This window comes from Corvus cornix, chromosome 3 (assembly GCF_000738735.6).
Source record: "Corvus cornix cornix isolate S_Up_H32 chromosome 3, ASM73873v5, whole genome shotgun sequence".
Classification (NCBI taxonomy): domain Eukaryota; kingdom Metazoa; phylum Chordata; class Aves; order Passeriformes; family Corvidae; genus Corvus; species Corvus cornix.
In genome coordinates this window covers 60143783-60163984 of record NC_047056.1, presented here as the reverse complement: position 1 = coordinate 60163984, position 20202 = coordinate 60143783, and the positions used below count along the sequence as shown (strand labels likewise).

Genomic DNA, 20202 nt, shown 5'->3' with positions numbered 1-20202 from the left:
CTTCCTGTAAAGCAATGTGGTGGTTTGAATTTCTTCATCTGCCATTAGTTAGTTGTCAGGTGTAATTTTTTGCCTTATTTGCCTTCAAAGCCAACCTGAATCACTCTGAAAAGGACACTCAAGCACTTAGCTGTACCATTAATTTTCATGGAAAAAGGCACTTTGAGGGAAAAAAAAAGGTGCAGCTTCAAGGTAACAGCAAGACATCAATTTTCTGTGTTTGAAATTAACATAATGTTTTACATAATGATCCTCTCTGCTGATCATTAAAATAACATAGTTACCTCGGCAACTGGAACAGTCTGCAAATGTTATCTAGTGATACATAACACATTCTAAAAATACATACAACAAATAAAGTCTGAAACATTATCATTTGGAGGAAATTTTTTTTAAATAAAATTACCTTCTGGTCTAAGCAGATTTTTGTGAGAAAATTTCAGTTCAATACAACTTTATTTTTATTCAAAACTGACTTTACTTGCTCAAAACTTGAAGACCTGATGTCGTTTCATTTCCTGACAATGGAAAAACAGTAGTTTCTTTTCAATTAAAATTTTCATTTTTCTATAAATGTTTCAATGGCAAATGATCAGGAAATAAAACTTATTTCTAAAGCAAGGGTCAAATGCTTAAAAAACTTCTGTAAAACATAGCATACCACATAATTGACTGATGAATTCAGGGGATCTAGGGAGTTCACCACTTTAGATCTGAATGTCTGCACTGTCATTGCTGGTACCCTTGTGAGTCTGTCCTGAACAACTGAGATCTAATGGGACTGAAATGAACCAACATTGACAACCTTCACCTTTTTTCTTTTTCAAGGAAAACTCAATCAGCTGTGTTCACTGATGGTTTTGGGTGTCTTAAAATGAATTTTTGTGTATCATTGATTTACTGAAAAGTTTTCCCAGGACTAGCTACCAGCACATCTCCCAGTAGAATGGAAAATTGCTCCAAGGTAGGTAAATTGGTTCATCTCCTTTAAGTTCTCTTTCATTCTTCATGAGTATTGAAGCTGCTACATTCTTGAACCACCTTCTTCCCTCTGCCTTTGCCACTCACTGCCTGCCTTTCTCTCTCCTGGGAGTGTACTAAGGAATACTCCAACTTCTGTAGGATTTGCTATAATTTTCCAGAGAAGTTGTGTTAAAACAATCCCTTCGAATTCAGATTATTTTTAAATACTAAATTTGAAGTAATGTAAATATAATTTGCTGTTGAATTTGCTTGTGTAATTTGGCTAATATCTACAAATTCTTTCAGTTCATACCATATGGGGTATCAAACACATTGATCTTTTCTGTCAATTTTAATGTTACTTCTTTGTGTGGAATCCCAAGAAGGTTTACAAAGTTATCAAAGCACTTTTTTCAGTAAATTTTAAGAGCTATTGAGCTAGAGGTAATTTGAATTGAGAAGTTTCTGAAGACTGCTAGGAAATTGGTAATTCTTAATGTATTTGAACATTTTTCCACAACCCATGGGGTTTTTTAAACATTTCTCCTTTGGATGTTGAAAATCTGGTGACAACATATGTCTGAGAGAGCTTCTGGATACATATAAATGGTCCTTTTATAGGGTATTGTTCCAACAGAGATAACAGGATCTTTGCTTTGGAGGCAGGAGTCAGCCCTTTGTTTACAGATCTTTTTGCAAGTGCACAGTAAATAATCTCCTATTAGGATTTATTTTCACTAGAATGTAAGGAACAAAAATGGCTGCAACTGTCTTTACTTTAGGACAACAGCAAGGATGTAACATAATTTGCAGCTTCCTTACAGGCTCCAGTTTCAACCATTCATCCTTTCATCTGAGTGCAACTGTTTTCTAGGGGTTGGCCACCTGAAAGGATTGGGACCAAGGCCTTTCCTCAGGTTTTCAATTTGGAATTTGGTGTCATAGTGTTGCTTCCCAAATCCCCAGTCCAAGCCCATACCGTGCTTCATGTCAGGGCAACACCTAGGCACATATCTTTCTCTTCTTTCACCCTTGTTGGCAGAGGAAACTTGAGTGTACAAACTGGAAGAGGACTGCAAGGTATTCCTTTTGTTCCCTGAATTGGAGAATGGATGGGTAGGACCTAAGTCCATCATGGAGCATGCTTGCCCTACAAAACAGGCATAATTATCCTGGTGCATCTGAAGAGCGACTGTAAAGGGATCAATATCAATCTCCTTGAGCAGAGAAGAGGTTGGGACATAGCCTCACACTAAAACTTTTAAAGCCAATAATAAAGGTATTAATTACACCACCAAATTTTATAACCATTCCTAAGACCTTTATCCTCTCTGACATCTAATGAGAGAGTGCATGCTGTCTGGGGCCATGATTAGCTCACAAAAAAAAAGAGAGATTAAAGTATTAGACATTACTGAGCAGATGGATCATTACACAGAATCTTAAGCCAAGAAATAAATATTCCAAGTACGTCACATTTGGAAGATAAAAAATATTTAAATAAGTCTTTAAATACCTGTGGAGATTAGCAATGATCTAACTTTATGGTGTGTCAACACACATACCAGATAACGAAATAAAGAATATATAAGGCTTTCACATCTTTTCTCAGTTTAACAAAGCTCACTTGGGCAAAAGACTGGGCCACAGGAATCCCATGCATGAATATCCAACGTAGAAAACTGCAGGTGAATCATCTACATTGCTGGTAATCCAGTATTATTCATACTGTGTTTCTTGTATTTATTGGTGCCCCAGTTGTTGGTATTTTTAGGAATACAGAAATAATGAGTACTGTAGGGTTTTATTTTGCTTGCTTTTTAAAGTTTGAATACAAAAGAGATGGAAATGTTGATCAAGCAATTTACAGAGCTGGAAAAAGGACAGGCTTAGTTTGCAATAACCAACTCTTTGCTCCATTAGGAAATTATAAGTATTTAACCTATATTCTTGCAAAAATGCCAACTAAAAACCATAATGTTTCCTGTACTCCTTAGTTTGATATTTGGCTGTTTTTACATTAGTTTGTCGCTCCCAGAGCAAGGTTTGTTTGGTTTTTTGGTTTTTTTTTTTGGCATTAGCTACTTTCCAAGGCATTAGCCCAGGGATACATGCTCAGAGTCTCAGCTCCCCTCCTTCCCCGCCCCCCCCCCCCCCCCATTTCACTCACATTCTTTGTTACAAGACACTTCACCATTTGGAACAAGGATGAATTCAGAGCCCTTTAGAGAGAGGGCTGAACCAAGAAGAACTATAATCTGTCTCAGTAGGTGGTTGGACATGATGAAAAGGAGTTTCTTGCCTCTGAAAAGAAATCTTAAAATGACTCTAAGTATGATATTATTAAGATATGCTATTTGTGTACTGTTCCATTGATTTCTGTTTGCAACTTCTAATCCTCTTCCCTGAAAACTCTGCCTGGAAGTGGATGAAGTCCCCATCTGCTTGTAAGGTTTTCTAGATTGATTACGCCCCCACTGATACCTGGGTATGTGCAAACTTGTGACTGCTAGGCTGTATCACAAGGGGTTAAATAACACTAAACCCACAACAACTAAATTAGACAATATTCATGTGACTGGCTGAGTCAGGGAGCAAAGAATTCTGAAAATCCTGGGGCAGGAGCCACAAGCACAATATCACAGGTTATGCTTGTAACTACGGACGTGGAGACCACCCATTTTAGAATCATGTTTACATCAGCAGAGAAACAGATTGCTGCTTACAAGTGGCATACGCGTCTCATGTCATCAGACTCCAGTGCTACAAGTTCAGTCTGCAGATTTTTTTCTTTTTCACTGATCTTGTCTTATTCTGTCTTCTCATTTATTGCTTTCATGTGCCTTTTTTCCAAACACATGTCCCTGTTGTTGTTTTCTCTGTTTTCCTTCCGCTTTCTGTAGCACTCTTTTCTTGCTGTCTTCAGCAGGTCTGCTGGGAAGCATATACAATGTCCTTTGTCTCCTCCAGCAGCTCTTCTTTCCCACCTTGACTGTCTTGACTGTTATCAGTTAGTAACATGCAAGTTGTTCAAGTGGGACTCTTAAGTTTTGTTCCAGAAACAGCCAGGTTTGTCATATTCAAAAGTACTGTTTTGGTACCTCAGTTAGGAATCACACAGATATTATATCTGAAGGCTTCGAACCAGGTAATGGCCACACACAGATACAGCTCATGTTGCTTAAATGATTAATATTTATTGCACAATATGAAATTTGCCTACACTTTAACATTAGGTGTAATATTTACCATTGGATGCAACATAAAAATGATGAAAAAAATGAAATAAATAATGTTGAAATTGTCTCACAATTCCATATCTGAACGTAGTGCAAAAACCTAATGACCCTTTAGTAGCTGGACTAATGCTTTTGATCCTTGACAGAGGTCTTGCTGTGATTGGTTTTCTACTACTGCTTAATTGTATGTGCTTTGAAGAATTACTGGGACTAAAACACTCTTCATATTAGTCTGAAGGTATTTCTTGCTGGTGATTTAAGATTTTAAATAGAAAATAAAGGTTTAAAATGTTAAGACTGGGTGGCTAAAAGCTGCAGCTGGGCTGACACATCTAGAGGAAAATCCTGTCAGGTTAAAAATAGAAACATGTTCACCGCGTGGATTAACTTTATATCTAATCCACTCATGTTCTGCCACATGGTACACTACCTACACACACAAACTCTGTGAGGAAGAGAACAGAGGTACAAATTTACGTTAGACCTTACTTCCTTCCCATCCATTTCTATAGTTCTGAAATGAAACAAACCTAGAAGAAGTGTCCAAACATTTTCCAAACTATGGTATCAGTTATCTGCACAGTAATGTTTCTGAAGATTTGCAAGTCAATTAATTCACTTTTCAGAATCACCCTTTCTGACTTCAGTATGCAGTGTATTATGCTGAAAAACTTCTAAAAGTCTACATCTATTCAGTGGTATGGATTTACATATTTGGTTTGTCTCTAAAATGACTTACATATCTATGCTTAATGAGAAACAAACTCCTTCTTTTGGGAGTCTCCTCAGAGGTGCTTCTCACTGTACATGTACTTTCAGTACTGACACGTAATTGAAAATTTTAGAACTTGCAATACATTTTCAGATGTTTGATTTGATCAACAGGGGACTGGTTCTTCAGAGGCATTATCTGTTGAGTGAGATTAAGGCAAATGCAACATTTAGCACTCCTATGCAAACAGCAAATTAGTCTATCTCTCCCAAGCAAACAGCAGTTGAAATCCAGTCACTGGATTTCATATTTAAGACTAAGTTGCCTTCTCACAATTTTCCTGTTACAACTTTGTTATGATTGAAGACATAAAAAAGAAATTGAAGCCACTACTACGATTGGTTTGTTGTTTTTAATTACCACTACCCATAAACCCCCACTTTGGCCACTGGTATCTGGGGAAGAAAGAACGATATCTAGAAAAGTGTCTGTCAGTAGCATTTTCCTTTCCTCCTTTCAGCACAGCCAGACCATGAATGGGTCGTTAGCGAAATTGAGAATAGCCTGAAGCTTTTGTAGAAAACATTTGGCTGTAGCATCCTTGGAAGCAAGAGGGTCAGCCCAGCACTAGGGATTGTATGTCTGCCTGCCGTTGTCTTGCGCAGCTTCTAAGTGAGGGCTTTAAGATGGAATGAGGTGCAGTGGTATGTGCTGTTCAACAATTCTGCTTTGACAGGAGTTTGTCAGTAAAGGCTGCTTTAAACCTACACTGATTTATGCCAGATAAGGTGACTTTAAAGTTTTGCAGTGCTTGTGAGAGGTCAGACAGCAGCCTAAATTAGAGTCAGTATTTCATAAAATACAACAGGTAACAGGAACCCTGAAAGCATTACATTCAAACAAATGTTTTCCTTCTCCTTGTACAACTTTGCAGGAGTGTTGCATCATTGCTCTAATCCGCCTTATGGCTTATTGGTTTTTCAAAAAGAGACAGTGTATCTAATTACTTGATTAATGAAAAACGTACATGCAAAAGCTGAAAGTGATGACATTGCCAAAAAACATAAGATACCAGAAGTCTGGTAAGCTAAGTATTAACCTTACAATTAGATAGTTGCTAACTTCAACTCATTTTAATTACATTGATTAATGAAACAATAGAATTCATATACATATAAAGGCAAGTTCTAATATTCCTTTTCAAAAATCATCTAGAATGGGGTAAATGAAGTTGTCTTTGAACAAGCAGTATGCCAAAATCTGTCCTCCACAAATCATTGAAATGACTCCACATCCTGAAAGACAAGATATGGCTCATTTGTATGAATTTTTATAGTGGAATACAAACTTTATGATAAAACTTTAAACCAGCATTCTATCTTAATTTTTTTTTTAAAAATGGCCTTCCTACTTAAACATTTTGCCCGAGGCTTTAACTATTCACAAAGATATCAGTCCCAGCAGCTGCTAATGCAAAACCAGTTGTAGGACAGGGAATGTATTTGTCTCTCTCCATCATTTAGGAATTTATTGCTGTTGTTGATCCTTGTTAATCCATCATATAAGAAAGAAGAACAGAAGCCACTGCTTTTCCCTTAACTACTTTTGTTCAAGATAATCTACTTTTCATGTAAAAATCTATGCTGCTAATTTTACAGAAAATTAAGCATTCAGAAATGTAGGTTTGCCATTCACTTTGAGGAAACTAAAATTTATCTCATCTATCATAAGTACCAGTACAGTACATAATGTTTATAAAACTTGCCTCTGAAGGTACCTGCTTTTTTGCATTGATTATAAAGGGTATAAAGAAAGACTAGTTTGGACAGCTGTCCTTTTGATGCCTGAATTGAGATAGTTTGATTAGTCAGGACTTTATCATGACTTATTTTAAGTCATGTGTCCACTGTTTGTTTGCAAGACTAATGTAAGCTGAGCACATTCTGGCCTTAAAAAAGAGGATTTTTTACAGGTTAGGGAAATCCTAGTCCACCATTATTTACCTGTGTCCTTAAAAGAAGTATGAATGAAAAGCCTATATTTTTTCTTTAAATGCTGACAATTCTCAAATTAATGAGGGAACAGATATTTAATAGAAACAATTCATACTATGAGTACTGATTTTCTACATTTTGGCAACTTAAACTTTGAAGAATGTAGTTATACCTAATGCCAGCCACCAGTGTAACATCAGGGGGAACTCAGACATAACTGCAAGAAGAAGAAAAGTAGAAATGTAAATTTTAAAACAGTAAGAATGGGGACATGTAAGCAGTGCACTATGTTATCAAAGGTCTGCTTAGTTATGTTTCACAGATTATATATTTTACATATATTGAAATGGCAAATGCTTTAGGTCCTGACCAGCACCTGCCCTGGCCACACCCAAGCTGACCCATGTCCCTGTTGTGTGATAACTGCAGGGCCATTCTATGACACCGTATTGCCTCCCCCAAGGAAAGCTGACAGAGGTAGTAAAGAGGACTGGCAGGCACACTGCATGTGCTGACAGCTCAAGGTCAGCCAGCAGAGGTTTGGTTGGCCATCTGAAAAAAGCAATGATAAATCTGGGGTTGTTTGGACATCAAGATGCATCATTCAATATAATGACAGAAGATAACTCCCTGTATAAATGATGTACAAACAGAGGTTTTTTGTAGTTTTTTTAAATTCCTTGATTTAAATACAAAAATTATTAATGAGGAATAACAGTAGTTTAAATTCCAGAAAATCAAATTCAGTAAATGAGAAATTATGTATAATTTTTAAAGATAAAATCTCAGTGGGTCTTTGGTTTAATTCGTCAGGGAACCAGGGAATCTCCCATCTGTATAAAGTGCCAAAAGACAAATGGACAATGCAATGGAAAATGGAAGATTAATTACTATACAGTAGGGAGGGAGTCCTAATTTGTCAAAACTATTTTTGTTTTTCTAAATTCTAGAATAAACATATTAAGCTCAATGTTTTAAGAGGAAAGAATCCTCAGATGGGCTCTGTCAAGGATGGAGTTAAAATATATTTCCTAATTAGCCATAGAAACATTCTGCTGAACAGCATGAGAAGAGGGAGCAGATTACTAGGTGCTGGCAAAAAGAGATGATGAGTCTCATTTACAGCAGCTAATTATTTTCCTTTTCTTTACTTTAAGGGGAAGAGTTTTGTGGGGGACAAAGGAGTTTCATGGTAGAATGCTTCATTTTCCTCATTGAGATTTAGTTCAAATGGTCTAACTTAAAACCTTTGCAATGACTTTACTGAAGCAAAACCCCTTTTTACTCTGAACTTGAGCTAAAGTGTTAATTACTATTTCTTAAAGGGTCCAGACATGAACAACTGTTAATGTCTTGATTTGAAAAAAACACACCGCCCAGATGCAGAAATTGTATCTAGGCTGGATCTGTTTGTAATGAAGTATTAGAATATGAATTAAACCTCTGTTTTTTTAATAAGAATATAATGGTTTAAAATTTTGCAACAAATCCAGAATTAAGTTTTAAATGGGAGGATTTAAATAGAGGCATGAGTCAAATGGATGGAAAATAGAGATATATATTTATTTCGCTTTAGGGAAAATTAAGTTAGTCCAGTAATATGTTAGATGAATCATAGTGAATTAATTTGTCCTTCAACTTGTGATACTATGCAAATATTTAGCAGTAAACCTACTTACCAACTGAAGTTACGATGATATGAATAATAGTAACTGTTACAGCATAATCCCAAACCCATTCTTCCACAACCAGAGCAAACAGCAGACCACAAAGGAAGAAAGTTATTTCCAAGGATATCACAAGAACTGTAAATGAAAATAGGATATTTTCACCAAATATGATTTTGAAAAAGCTCTTCTCATATTCAAAATTATAGCAATAAGAAGTTAAAATACCTGAGATAGCAGATTTTCTTACAAGATCACTGAGTTCAGTTTTTGACCCCTCACTACAAGACAGACGTTGAGGTGCTGGAGCATGTCCAGAGCAGGGCAACAGAGCTGTGGAAGGGTCTGGAATACAAGTCCTTTGAGGAGCAGCTGAGGGAGCTGGGGGTGTCGAGAAGCCTGGAGAAGAGGAGGCTCAAGGGGACCTTATTGCTCTCTACAGCTACCTGAAAGGAGGCTGTAGCCGGGTGGGCGTCAGCTTCTTCTCCTGAGTAACAAGTGATAGGAGGAGTGGAAATGGCCGTAAGTTGTACCAGGGGAGGTTTAGATAGGATATTAGGAAATTTTTTTTTCACAGAAAGGGTTGTAAAATTTTGGAACTGCCCATGGGAGTGGTGGAGTCTCCATCTCTGGAAGTGTCTAAAAAAGAGTGTGGATATGATACTTGAGGACATGGTTTAATGGTGAACGTGAACATGGTGGTGGTGCCTTGTTGATGGTTGGACTTGACCTTAAAGGTCTTTTCCAACCTGGATGGTTCTGTGATTCTATGATTCTAGGAAATATTATGCTTATGTTTTCATTACAAAGATGATTTTTAAGTTTGCCACAGACATCTGCATGGGCTGTATCCTGGTTTGCCTGTAGACTTTAAAATGTTACATATTTTACGTAAAAACATGTAATAACAGGATTGTGACCAGTGATAGGACTATGACTGATTTATATTACCTAGAGGAGAAATTTATTGAACATTTTCCTTAGGGACCATCCACAATCTTTGCATATGGTACCAAATAGATTTGTTTGATACTGACATAAGTAACTTTTTTCTCAAACAAAACAAAATTGTCTGGTTAAGGGGTTATGTTTGGTAAGAAACTTCATAGCTTCCTCCCTTCATTGTATCATATATTTATATGGTATATACAAATATACCAAAATATCTACATCTATCTCTCTCTCTATATATATATGTATCTATCTCAGAACAATTTAAAGACAAGACATAGAAGGGGAGATAGAGCAGAGAGCCTACAAGATGAGCAGAGGCAAAGCATCCCTACAAGCAGGAGCCTGGCTTTTCTTGGTGCTGATAGCTGTGTGGCTATATGGGATAGCAGGGGCTTGAATGGAAAATATGTGATGTCTCTTCTAGCTTTAGTCCTGAATTCACACACAACAGGCCATAAACCTGAGTTTGTAATTCAGTTAATTGTCCATCTAAACGCAATTTGTTCTTCTTTTTAAGTACACGAGCATATAAAAGTAACATTTTTATTGGAATTATTTATTTTTCCTACTGTTGCAATAACATAATCTCTATGATTGCTGTAGCTGACAGTAGAGAGACCATATTTCTTTTTTTTCACTCAATATAAAGAGTGAAATTTACTTTGGCAGCATTTTGTACCCTTCAATTTTATTCTTTTATTTAGAGGGTCTATTACTCCCTACGGTATGATGGATCTTTCAATGAGTATTTTAAACAATTGTAAGAAAAATAAGAAAAATATAACTGGAAAGACCTCATGTGGTTAGGAAAGTGGGAAATAAAAATTACTGTTTCACAATGCATTATAGTATTTTTTATTATATTTCATGAATATAGAATCCCTTTAAATTATGCCACTAATTTTGTTATTTAGAAAGTGTGTTTAATTAGTCAAATGCTCTGGAAACTTTTTTAAAAACCGGTCCAGAAAGAATACCTCACCTCTGAGCTGATTTCCATCTTTATTTTGAGGTTATCTTAAGACAGAATTCTGTTTTAACAGGAATGAGTGAAACTCTTGAGTAAACTAACTCTCATTTGCAACATCATTCAGACATCTATATTGTGATTCTATGCCCTTAGATTTTAAACAGTTGCTCTTATGTGTTTCCATGTTGTTTTCATGGACAGACAGAAAGGAGGATGGAATGCTATGACATAGTATGATATAGCTGCTGTGTTTGGCATATAAACATGTTGCATCAAACTAACTGATAAAATTTTCTGGGGAAAAAGTCATATTGACATGTAGTAATTACATTTGGACCCTGAAAAGTAATTCTAATGGAATATACTTTAATTTTCTTTTCCACTGCGATAACATAAATGTTCTTTCTTCATCTGGAATCAGTATTGACACTGCACAAACATCCATGCATTTTTATTACTCTTTTTAACCTACAAAGTAACCAATTTACTTTTCAGCTTTGCGTATTTTATTGACAGATTATGAGGTTTGCCTTTGTAAAATAGATTACAAATCTGGTAAAATTTTATGTATGCATGTAACTTTTTAGGAATGACAGTTTAGATAAAAAGAATATGTGTTGAGAGATTCAGACAAATTGCAGAAATTTGTATTAGGATACATAAAGATACATTTAGGGATTGAGCTACAATCAAATCTTGATATTTTAATGCCCACTGTATTCAAGCATTACCAAAGCAAAATTGCCATTAGTTGAATGTGACCTGTTTCTCAGATCTGGATCCAGTGATTCATAAGAAATTTGCTGCAGTATGAAAATTAAATTAAACAACTTTGTGGAGGAACTTGATGTAGAATAGGTAATTGTTCTGCAATGAAAATGAAACTTCCTGGCAAAGCAGAACATTTTCTTCTGATGATGCAAGATCAGAAGAAGAACTCAACAAAAAGCCTAAAAATCACTTGAATGTTAAGTAGCAATACAGAAATGAGAAGTGCTGGCAAGATGCATAAACATTTAATTGCAGTGTAGTTAAAATACAGAAATCATTGGTATTATGAAAACAGCTTTAAAATACTGTCCATTGGAAGACAAGTTTACATCCACATACAATATATTTTATTGACTGAGGGGAAAAAAAGAGAAACAAACTTCAGTTACCTAAATAATATGGATTAATCCATGAAGGATTTGTCTTAAAATCAAAAGGTGCCAAACCATCCAACATTTTAATCCTGTGGAAAAAAAAGAATAAATTTAACCAGAAAATTTTAGTGATGTCTTAGTGATTATATAACATATTACGGGTGCTTTTAAATAGGATTTCAAATTGAATACTCTGGGTTTTTGCAAGCTCTCTAAGTCCCATTCTGAGTTGCACTTTTGCTCTTGCTCACTTTTATTTAAGATGTTTGGTGCTGTGCATGCTAATCAATACCTTCCTAAGGGGATATAATTTGTCTTTTTCATTGTATATAAAATCTTCATTTTCCTTTTTTTCATGTCATCTTTTCTCTTACGTTCATTAATTTACATTATGCAACTGCAAGGAAGAATATTAGAACCAACGTTTTATATTAGTTTTGAGCCTCCATTTGCCAATTTGTGCATTTGAAAGACAGTTCAGGTACAACAATTTAACTGAATTTCAAAGATATATTCACAGAATAACTGGGCCAGGATGTCTTCAGTCTGGATGCTTCCTTTAAACAAGCATATCTCTACCCGTGATATCCAGTTGCAGTATGCCAGCATATTAGACTAAAGACAGGGAAATCTTACCTGAATACTGCAAAGCACACAGATAGGACCACATAGTATACAGTGTAGAAAACTACTATGCATATCAACAGGTTCACCAGAACAACCTGAAAAAGGGCATAAGACAGTAAAACCTAAAGCCATGTCAACATCAGGCATTGTCAGAAAACAATTCTAGATTTCTATCAATCATAATGTGAAAAAAGTTTGTAAAATAAAATATTTAGGCAGAACTTTTGCTGTTGCTGATTACATAAATGTGCTAAAAGCTCTCTGGTACATTTCAGCTCCTAATGTGCGGCTACCATGTATGCCTTTGTTTTTATCATATATTATTGTATGCCTACTATATATATAATTTACAAGTGTTCCTAAAATGCGAAGGACATTTCTTGATAGTTATTAAGAAATTAAGAAGGTGCAAAGAAACTCAAAAGGGAGCTGACAGCTAGAAATGTTTGGGGTTTTTCTTCATTCAATAGGACTACAGCCCTAAAGAGGTCAATCTGTTTAGCTCCAAGGGATGATTTGATTATGATAGATAAGTACCTTCACAGGAAGAAAATACCAGGTACTTAAGGGCTCTTTAATCTATCAGAAAAGACTCAAGAAGTAAACAGCTACAAGTTCTAGCTAGACAAATTCGAAAGCTGCAGGAAGGACATCTTGAACTGTAAAGGTAATTACCCAATAGAACAAACTCCCTTTGGAAATAAGAGATCCTATTAAGCAGGTGCCTCTAAGGATGAAACCTCAACTCTAACATTCACTTCTGGCCTTAGTTCTTTTAGTGGTTGTGTGGTAGGTAAGGTACTTGCAGAAGCATCCAACATTGACAGAAGTGGAAACACTGCAAATTTAGCAAACCACTTATTTTTGTATTGCTAAATGTTGTAAAGTGATAAATATTGAATAGTGCATCTATCTCCCACAAGAGAAGAGAGTAAAGAGCTTTAAAGAGCTCTAGTGCAACAGGAGAAAAACTCATAATGCCTGTACAAAACGGATATTTTTCAAAAAGAAAAAGTCTAGGACAGTCTTACTCTTTTCTTTTTCCCTTACATCAAAACAAAGCCAAGCAAAACCTGAGAACTATTAATCTCTTCAGCCACACTGGTTTGTGGGCTAAATACAGCTGCTTCGTACTGTCTGTATTCTTATTCGAAATGAAAATTGCCCAAATAACCCATTTGATCCCTTCCTTTCCACAGTGTGCACAATTACTGTGGTAATGGTAATTAACTACAATGTCATGTGTAAGTTTGGCAGCCATGCTACCTCTTACTCCCCTGAACATAACTTCAAGCATTGGAAGTTTAATGTTTGGCACATTTTTGGTTTGAATCTTTCTCGTTTCATTGCTCTGAGCAGTTGCACTTTTCCTGTAATTCCTCCTTTATCCATTGCCCCTCCTCTTGCAACTGTCTCTGTGAAGCCTTATCTGCCCTAGATGGAGATTGGTACAGTAATAAAAGTGGTGAGCCAGGACTGAAGGGAAAATCACAGAGCTGAAGGATGGCTCTGAGATGATGACCTATTGACCTGTAATTACAGTAGGCAAATTCCTAGCCTTGAAGTCAGTGACAAACTTTCACTGGCATCAAAGGCACAGTATTTTTCTCTTTGTACCCAGAATATTCTTAGCCCCTGTCTTAGGGATGTAGTGAGGTATTAGGTATAGTATGCTTTACTCACTTGAGTAGCCTAAGGATATTCATGCTACATGAAAATAAAAACACTGAAAAGTTTCCAGTTGTATCACATTCTACCCCGGTTTTTTTTATTTGACCTTGCCACAGAAATTTAAACATACATTTTTTTAATCTGAGAATACTTTTTATTTTCAATCTATTTTTCCCTTTCTAGATCTTCTGATATTTCAAAGTGAAAAACCCCACAAGTTAAAAGCTACAGGATTATTCATTATATGTCAAAACAACTTAAAGGAAGAATCTTAGGAAATCACTGGTGACATCAAATGTAAAATTTTATTAGACACTTCCGAGAATTATATCTCATAAGTGGAACAACATCACATATTTTCATATCCCTTTTATAAGATGTACTTTGCAGTACTTGCTACCAACACTATAGGATAAAATATCCTTTTAATTTGGGTTTTTTTAGGAAGAGAACATTGAAGAACAGTCTGTAAGAATGAAAGCAACAGCTCATTTCAGCCCTACAACAGTTGTCTAATTCTCTAATACTATCTGGTGACAAATACAACACTAAATAAACTCAATTCCTTTTACCTTGGTTTCAGCAGTTTTGACCTTGAGAGCCATGGACACATGACGAGTGAAAGAAAGTGCTGTTGCTATATTTCGTATGCCAACATTAGCAGGAAGAAGCAGCTGGTTTTCACCCCAAAAAACATTCTTATGGGTAAGTATAGGACAGGGTGAGGTGAGTTGATTGGATTAAACTGACTTGAGACAGAAGACATCTGTGAGCTAAATGTAAGCCGCTGAAGAGCAAAGAGAAAATCCTGCTTGCTCATGCAATGTTTGTACTTTTGTAGCTACAGTCAGCCAAAACACATCTATAATATAACTTGGCTACTTAGACATAACATTATTATTCTTTTCTACCTTTCAATTACTTTTTTTTCAGCATTCATGTGATCACAGTTCCTTTGGGTTATTGTAACTTCCTACTTTTAACTGTCTTTCACATTTTTTAGCATTAATTCTATTGACTATAGATGTGGAGTGGTACATTCTTCATGGTTTTTGCTAACATTTTTCTTCTGACTATCACTTTATTACATTAAGTATAAATCACATTAAATTAGGTATAATTCAGTTAAGAAATTCCAGATTTATGTCATGACTCTTCTTTCCCTGAACTCTATTTTGTTCCTTCAGTAGAATGAAATTTAGTGGTTTTTAGAGCACATCCAACTTCTACTGAGCAATTCCTTAATGGATTCAGTTTTGACTTTTTACAGGCACATTATGATTCAGTCTGCTGTGTTATTTGGAAAAAGAAGATGCTTCTGAAACTGAACCAAGAATGAACTTTTTTTTTTTCTGCTGACACTAACATAATATGTGCAAATTTCATTAGGGTTTTTTATGCCTTTTTAGTCATACTAAATGAATGTTATCCAGTCTAAAATGCAGTCTGCACTCGGCATACAAGAGCTTTCACTCATAGATTTGATAGCTCCAGATTGTGAATACTGTCAGGGAAATTACTGGTAGTATTGTGTGAAATTCCTTCCTGTGCAAAAATACTAGCATGAAAATCTGTACATCAGTAAAGTCCTATTTTGAGAGCTGAAGGGATGACAAAGGAATATACTAAAACAAAATAAAATCCCCCCAAACTACATTGCTTAAACAGTTACAATAGTCACAAGTAGCAAATAAATGAAGAAATATTTACTTTAATAATTAAAAAAATATTTGAAAAGGAGCAAAAGGATTCATTTAAAGAGCACACTATCTACCCCAAAGAATCAGATGAAAACAGCCATGACCTAAAATTCATCTGCAGAAACTTTTTCAGTAGATATAACTAGCAAGATAATTGAAAAAGTAGTGGATTGCATTCATCTAAGATGACTATTAAACATAACAAGTGTTTACATTCACTGACTTCTTCACAAAGGGTCAATTTAACCAAAGACTGATGACCAAAACAAGGTCAACAAGTTTGACTGAAATGTAATGGAAGCTGTAGGCATGGATTTGTTGGGGATACTAAGAGGTTCTTCCCATTCCTATTGCACAGTTGAAAACTTTAAATACTCTGAGAGAACAGATAATATTGCTGTCGCACCCTTGCTTCAAGATTGTAAACATCTGAATTTTGGTAACCCAGTGAGCAGGAGCAAATCAAATGTGGAAGTGGCAGAAAGTGTGTGTCACCCAAACTACTGACTAAATTAATCAGTAGTGAATGTTAACTATAAAGATGTTGCTGTTAGCTACATGTGAAGATAATGGAAAAATGACTTTTTGTCTTTTTTATTTTCTTAAAATTTACTGGATCAGTTGTAGGAAAAATGACAACTCCTATTCAGCAGAGAGAGACAAAAGACAAGTTTTAATAGAAGTTAAAATAAATTATCTACTCTGGTTTCAACAAGCCCTACCTTTTAATATACACTTTTTTTTTCTTTAAATCATTACACTTCAGAATTTTCTTAGGACTGTGAGGAAAAATAATGCTCCATTGCTTTTGAACCCGTGGAGTTTGTGCTAGTTTGCTTTATGGAAGCACATGGAAAACAGTTACTTAGATAGGATATCAGTACCTGATCCTCACATGCTTGACAATAGTTAATAAAAACTGTTATTTGACATTTGGCTGTACACACACACTTTCTTCATAGTGATATGTAATGGACAATATCTAAGAGACATTCAAAGAACCATAACAGCAGAAAATTGCAGAATGGAGGACACCTTTTGAAAGTAAAATTAAGCATACTTCTATAGGGCAGTAATTATTTTTAAGAATATGATAATGGCACCTAATAGTAGCAAGGCAGTACCTAGTTCCTGTCTGCTACCTGTGCCAGAACAAAAAGTCAAATGTAATAGTGAAACGTGAGGAAAACTTTATAAACCTTACAGCTAAGTTTGCTGCCAAAGCTTATTATTTAGGGTTTGTTTTTCTGGGTTTTGGCTTTTTTTAGAATGTTACCATTTACACCCACAATTTGTGATGCTGTCAAGTAGTATTGCAAAAATAATTAACAACAATTTTAAGAACTGTATCATACAGCCATATTACAGGAACGGCTCATGGAAAAGAATAGGTAATTTGTGTTGCTGTTAAGCTGATTGTTTGCACTACAGCTCTGTGCCTTAAAAAGTAGAGCTAGACGATGAATCACATTCCTTAGGTAATTCCAAAACCTGAAAAAAGTTTTAAAATCAGAGAAATTACCAAAAGCTAAGTTTTAGATTAGTTTAGTTTAGATTTATTATCTTGAAATCTTTAAAAACACACAGAGCTCAACCAAATGGATGCTGACTGGATTGTGTAGTGAGAAATTTTTAGTTTACTGGATGATGACATCAAAACGTGTGTACTCTGTCTCCATCTGCTGATAGGGAAGAACTTACATTGTGTGTGAGGATAGAAGAGCTTGGAAAAATAAATGGTGGCCGCTGTTCTTGTGGCTGGAAGTGACTGGCAGAATCTGTCAATGCAGTGAAGGGAACTAACATTTCTTGACTTGGAACGTGTCATGACTGTAGCTTAATTGTGTCCTATGAAGGACAGCCCCTACAATTTGGCATTGGTCACATATGCATTAGCCTCAGTATGACAGCTTAACTCCCATATGGGAGGAGACAGAATCGTGTGATGCCTAAACTCTACCACCATGAGAATTAAAGCAATTAGATTCTTTCCTTCTTTAACCTCTATTGCAGATGGATACATTTTAAGGGGTGAGAATCTGAGAATTAGGTGGAAGCAGGAATGTTCTTTGAATGTATCAGTCTACTACTTGTTTTAAATTTTGTTGAATTGCTTTTAACAATGCCCCTATTCCTGATAATATTATGTAAAAGAACCTTCAATATAATTGATTAAATAAGAAGTGAAGGTTAGGAACTTCCAGCTTCTGAAAAGTTGTCTCCTTGAATTTCTGTGTTAAAGCTTACAAATTCTAAAATGTTCATAGGACCGAAAGAATTCAACACAAAAACTGGTAAAGTTCTTTTTAGAAATAATTAACCCCAATGAGCTACTTGTATCTAAGGAGTTGGCTTAATAGCAAAAACAGTAAACAACATCTTTTGTTTTGTTAACTGACACTGTTGACTTTGTGAACAAGTTCAATATAAAGCTTGAAAGTATTGGCAAAGAAACCAATTTAGTAGGCTTTATTTATTCAAACTAGAAATTAATTTTATTGTTTGTGAATAGTGTGGGATTGATAGGACTGAAAATGAAGTCTTCTGTTTATCCAGAGAGAAGCTATAACACAATTGCAGCAGTGTAAACTTTCCTCTCTGGCCCCACTGTATGTCTAAGAAGAAAGTTTAATTGTCTGTATTTAGAAAAAAAGAAAAAAAATCAATATTTGGCCTTTCTGCTGAGAAGCTAAATGTGCTGACAAGCCTGCAATTTGAAGATATTCTGGCATTTCCACTAGTGTTAGTGGGAATTTTGGTAAGTACAGTGAAGCACTGAAAATCCCTTTAGGACTAGGCCCGCAAAAACTGAGGAGCTGTAAGATTGTGGCTACGGTTAGAGGAAAATACATCACGTGGGATCAAACACTTGGACATAGGAAAGGCTGCTGCACCTCCATGCTCCCAACACCAAAGAATAGCCAGGCTGTGTGTAACCACACACACATAGCATACATATATGTGCATACACATCACACATATGCATATATGTGCATGTATATATGGATACCACATAGCTCACAGATGGGCACACAGACAACACCAGTGGTCTCATTCTGCTCCCGTCATTGTCTGAATAGGTTGGAGGCCCATTAGTGAGAAGATACACTTATACAAACAGAAAGGTAGCTGTAACCCAGCTCCAGGAGCTGGATCAGCACACAGTCTGCCCAGCAGTTAGTGTCTGGATCCCAGTTTGTCCAGTTGCTGAGACCAGGACATATTAACCCCTGTGGCTGCAGCCAGTTTCTGGCCCAGACTCTCACATTTAAACACACTTTTCCACACTTGTTCCTTCACCAGTCACCTAAATCCCTCCTTTCCGAGCCTTTGGTTCCACCCCTAAACATCTCATTACAAATACTGGGCAAACCCAAATACACTCTTCCCCTGCATCCTATAGAGTGTCCTACCCCTTTAGCCTGAAAGGTGATTCAGAGGAAAGCTCCAAGTGACTCATCTTGGGTTTCACACCTGGGCAAAGGGGCTGAGGCTCTCCTGACATAACTGTAGGAACATGTTTGCTCCTCACAGGCAGTAACTTGTGTTCCTGCCTGCCATTGTATGTCAGAGCTCCCTGGGCTTGCAGAAATGTATCAGTGGTTCTCCTTGATGGGCCTGGGATTAGCCCACCACGGTACTGTTTGAGCTCCCCCTCTGACATTGTCTCTCACTGCCCTCCCTCAGGGGTGTGCAGACAGGCTGTTACCACATCATCTAACAGCTGCCAAGCCTGGTCTTCCACCATTTAAAAAAGCTGAAATCTATCTGACAGGATATTACAGGTGATTTTGGAATGGTTGAGCAGTTAACGGGATTATCTGTTGTATAATTGATTCAACTATGAATTGTATATATTACATGAAATCTTAGCAAGTAGCCACCCACTATGTGTACATTGGTAACACACAAGTGCTGTGGATGCTCCTGGGCCAAGAGGCATGGCATGAGTGGTGTGCCCTCACTCCATTGGACAGGCTGGCTGCCCACAAGCCATATGGGAAGCATGACCAAGGCCTGTGCCATCAGCCCTGGCTGTGCTAGCCAGCACGGACAAGAGCCTTTCCTGTTACCATTTAATTCAATGTGCCATCCCATTTCTATGCCCAGGAATGTTCCCAGTCACTGTTTTAATTTACTGGGGCAGATGTAACTGTAGAGCCTCGACAAGATGACCTGTCACATTTTTGTTCATTGTAGGAAGGTGTCACCAGCACAGCAATATGTGGCACTAATTAATGATCTCTTCTTGGTGCTCTTAGGAGAGATACTGGGATTGATTGAGTGTGGAAACTGAACTCCTTTTTCATTTGCAGAAGTGTACCTTCTGATTGAAGAGCTGATTCCAGCATGGGCAAGGTAGCAGAAAGAAATTTGCACTGCCAATAGCTATCATAAACCTGTTAATATACAGCTGGGGGATTGCTAGGGAAGGACTATTGGGACACTTCCATGTTCACACATTTCCCTTTGCTCTCTGAAGATGGAGTTTAAATAAACCTGCCTCAGTGCTTTTGCACTGGGTTCGTAGGATTATGCAGTAAATTATTCTGCATGTAT

The 20202-nt window shown here is 36.5% G+C and overlaps 1 protein-coding gene across 2 annotated transcripts; it reads right to left on the bottom strand.

Moving 5' to 3' along the window:
* Nucleotides 1-4140: 4140 nt before the first annotated feature.
* On the bottom strand, nt 4141-14677 carry TMEM244 (transmembrane protein 244). 2 transcript variants are annotated; one of them, XM_019286140.3, is made up of 6 exons: nt 14515-14677; nt 12281-12393; nt 11660-11733; nt 8588-8713; nt 7081-7125; nt 4141-6209 (listed from the first exon to the last, which is right to left on the bottom strand). In XM_019286140.3, exons 1-6 carry the CDS (start codon nt 14545-14547, stop codon nt 6115-6117), a joined length of 486 nt encoding a protein of 161 aa, XP_019141685.1. In that variant the 5' UTR covers nt 14548-14677; the 3' UTR covers nt 4141-6114. The 2 variants fall into 2 exon arrangements, with proteins under 2 accessions (XP_019141685.1, XP_010405264.1); XM_010406962.4 differs by having other exon boundaries at nt 12281-12366.
* Between the last annotated feature and the right edge of the window lie 5525 nt (nt 14678-20202).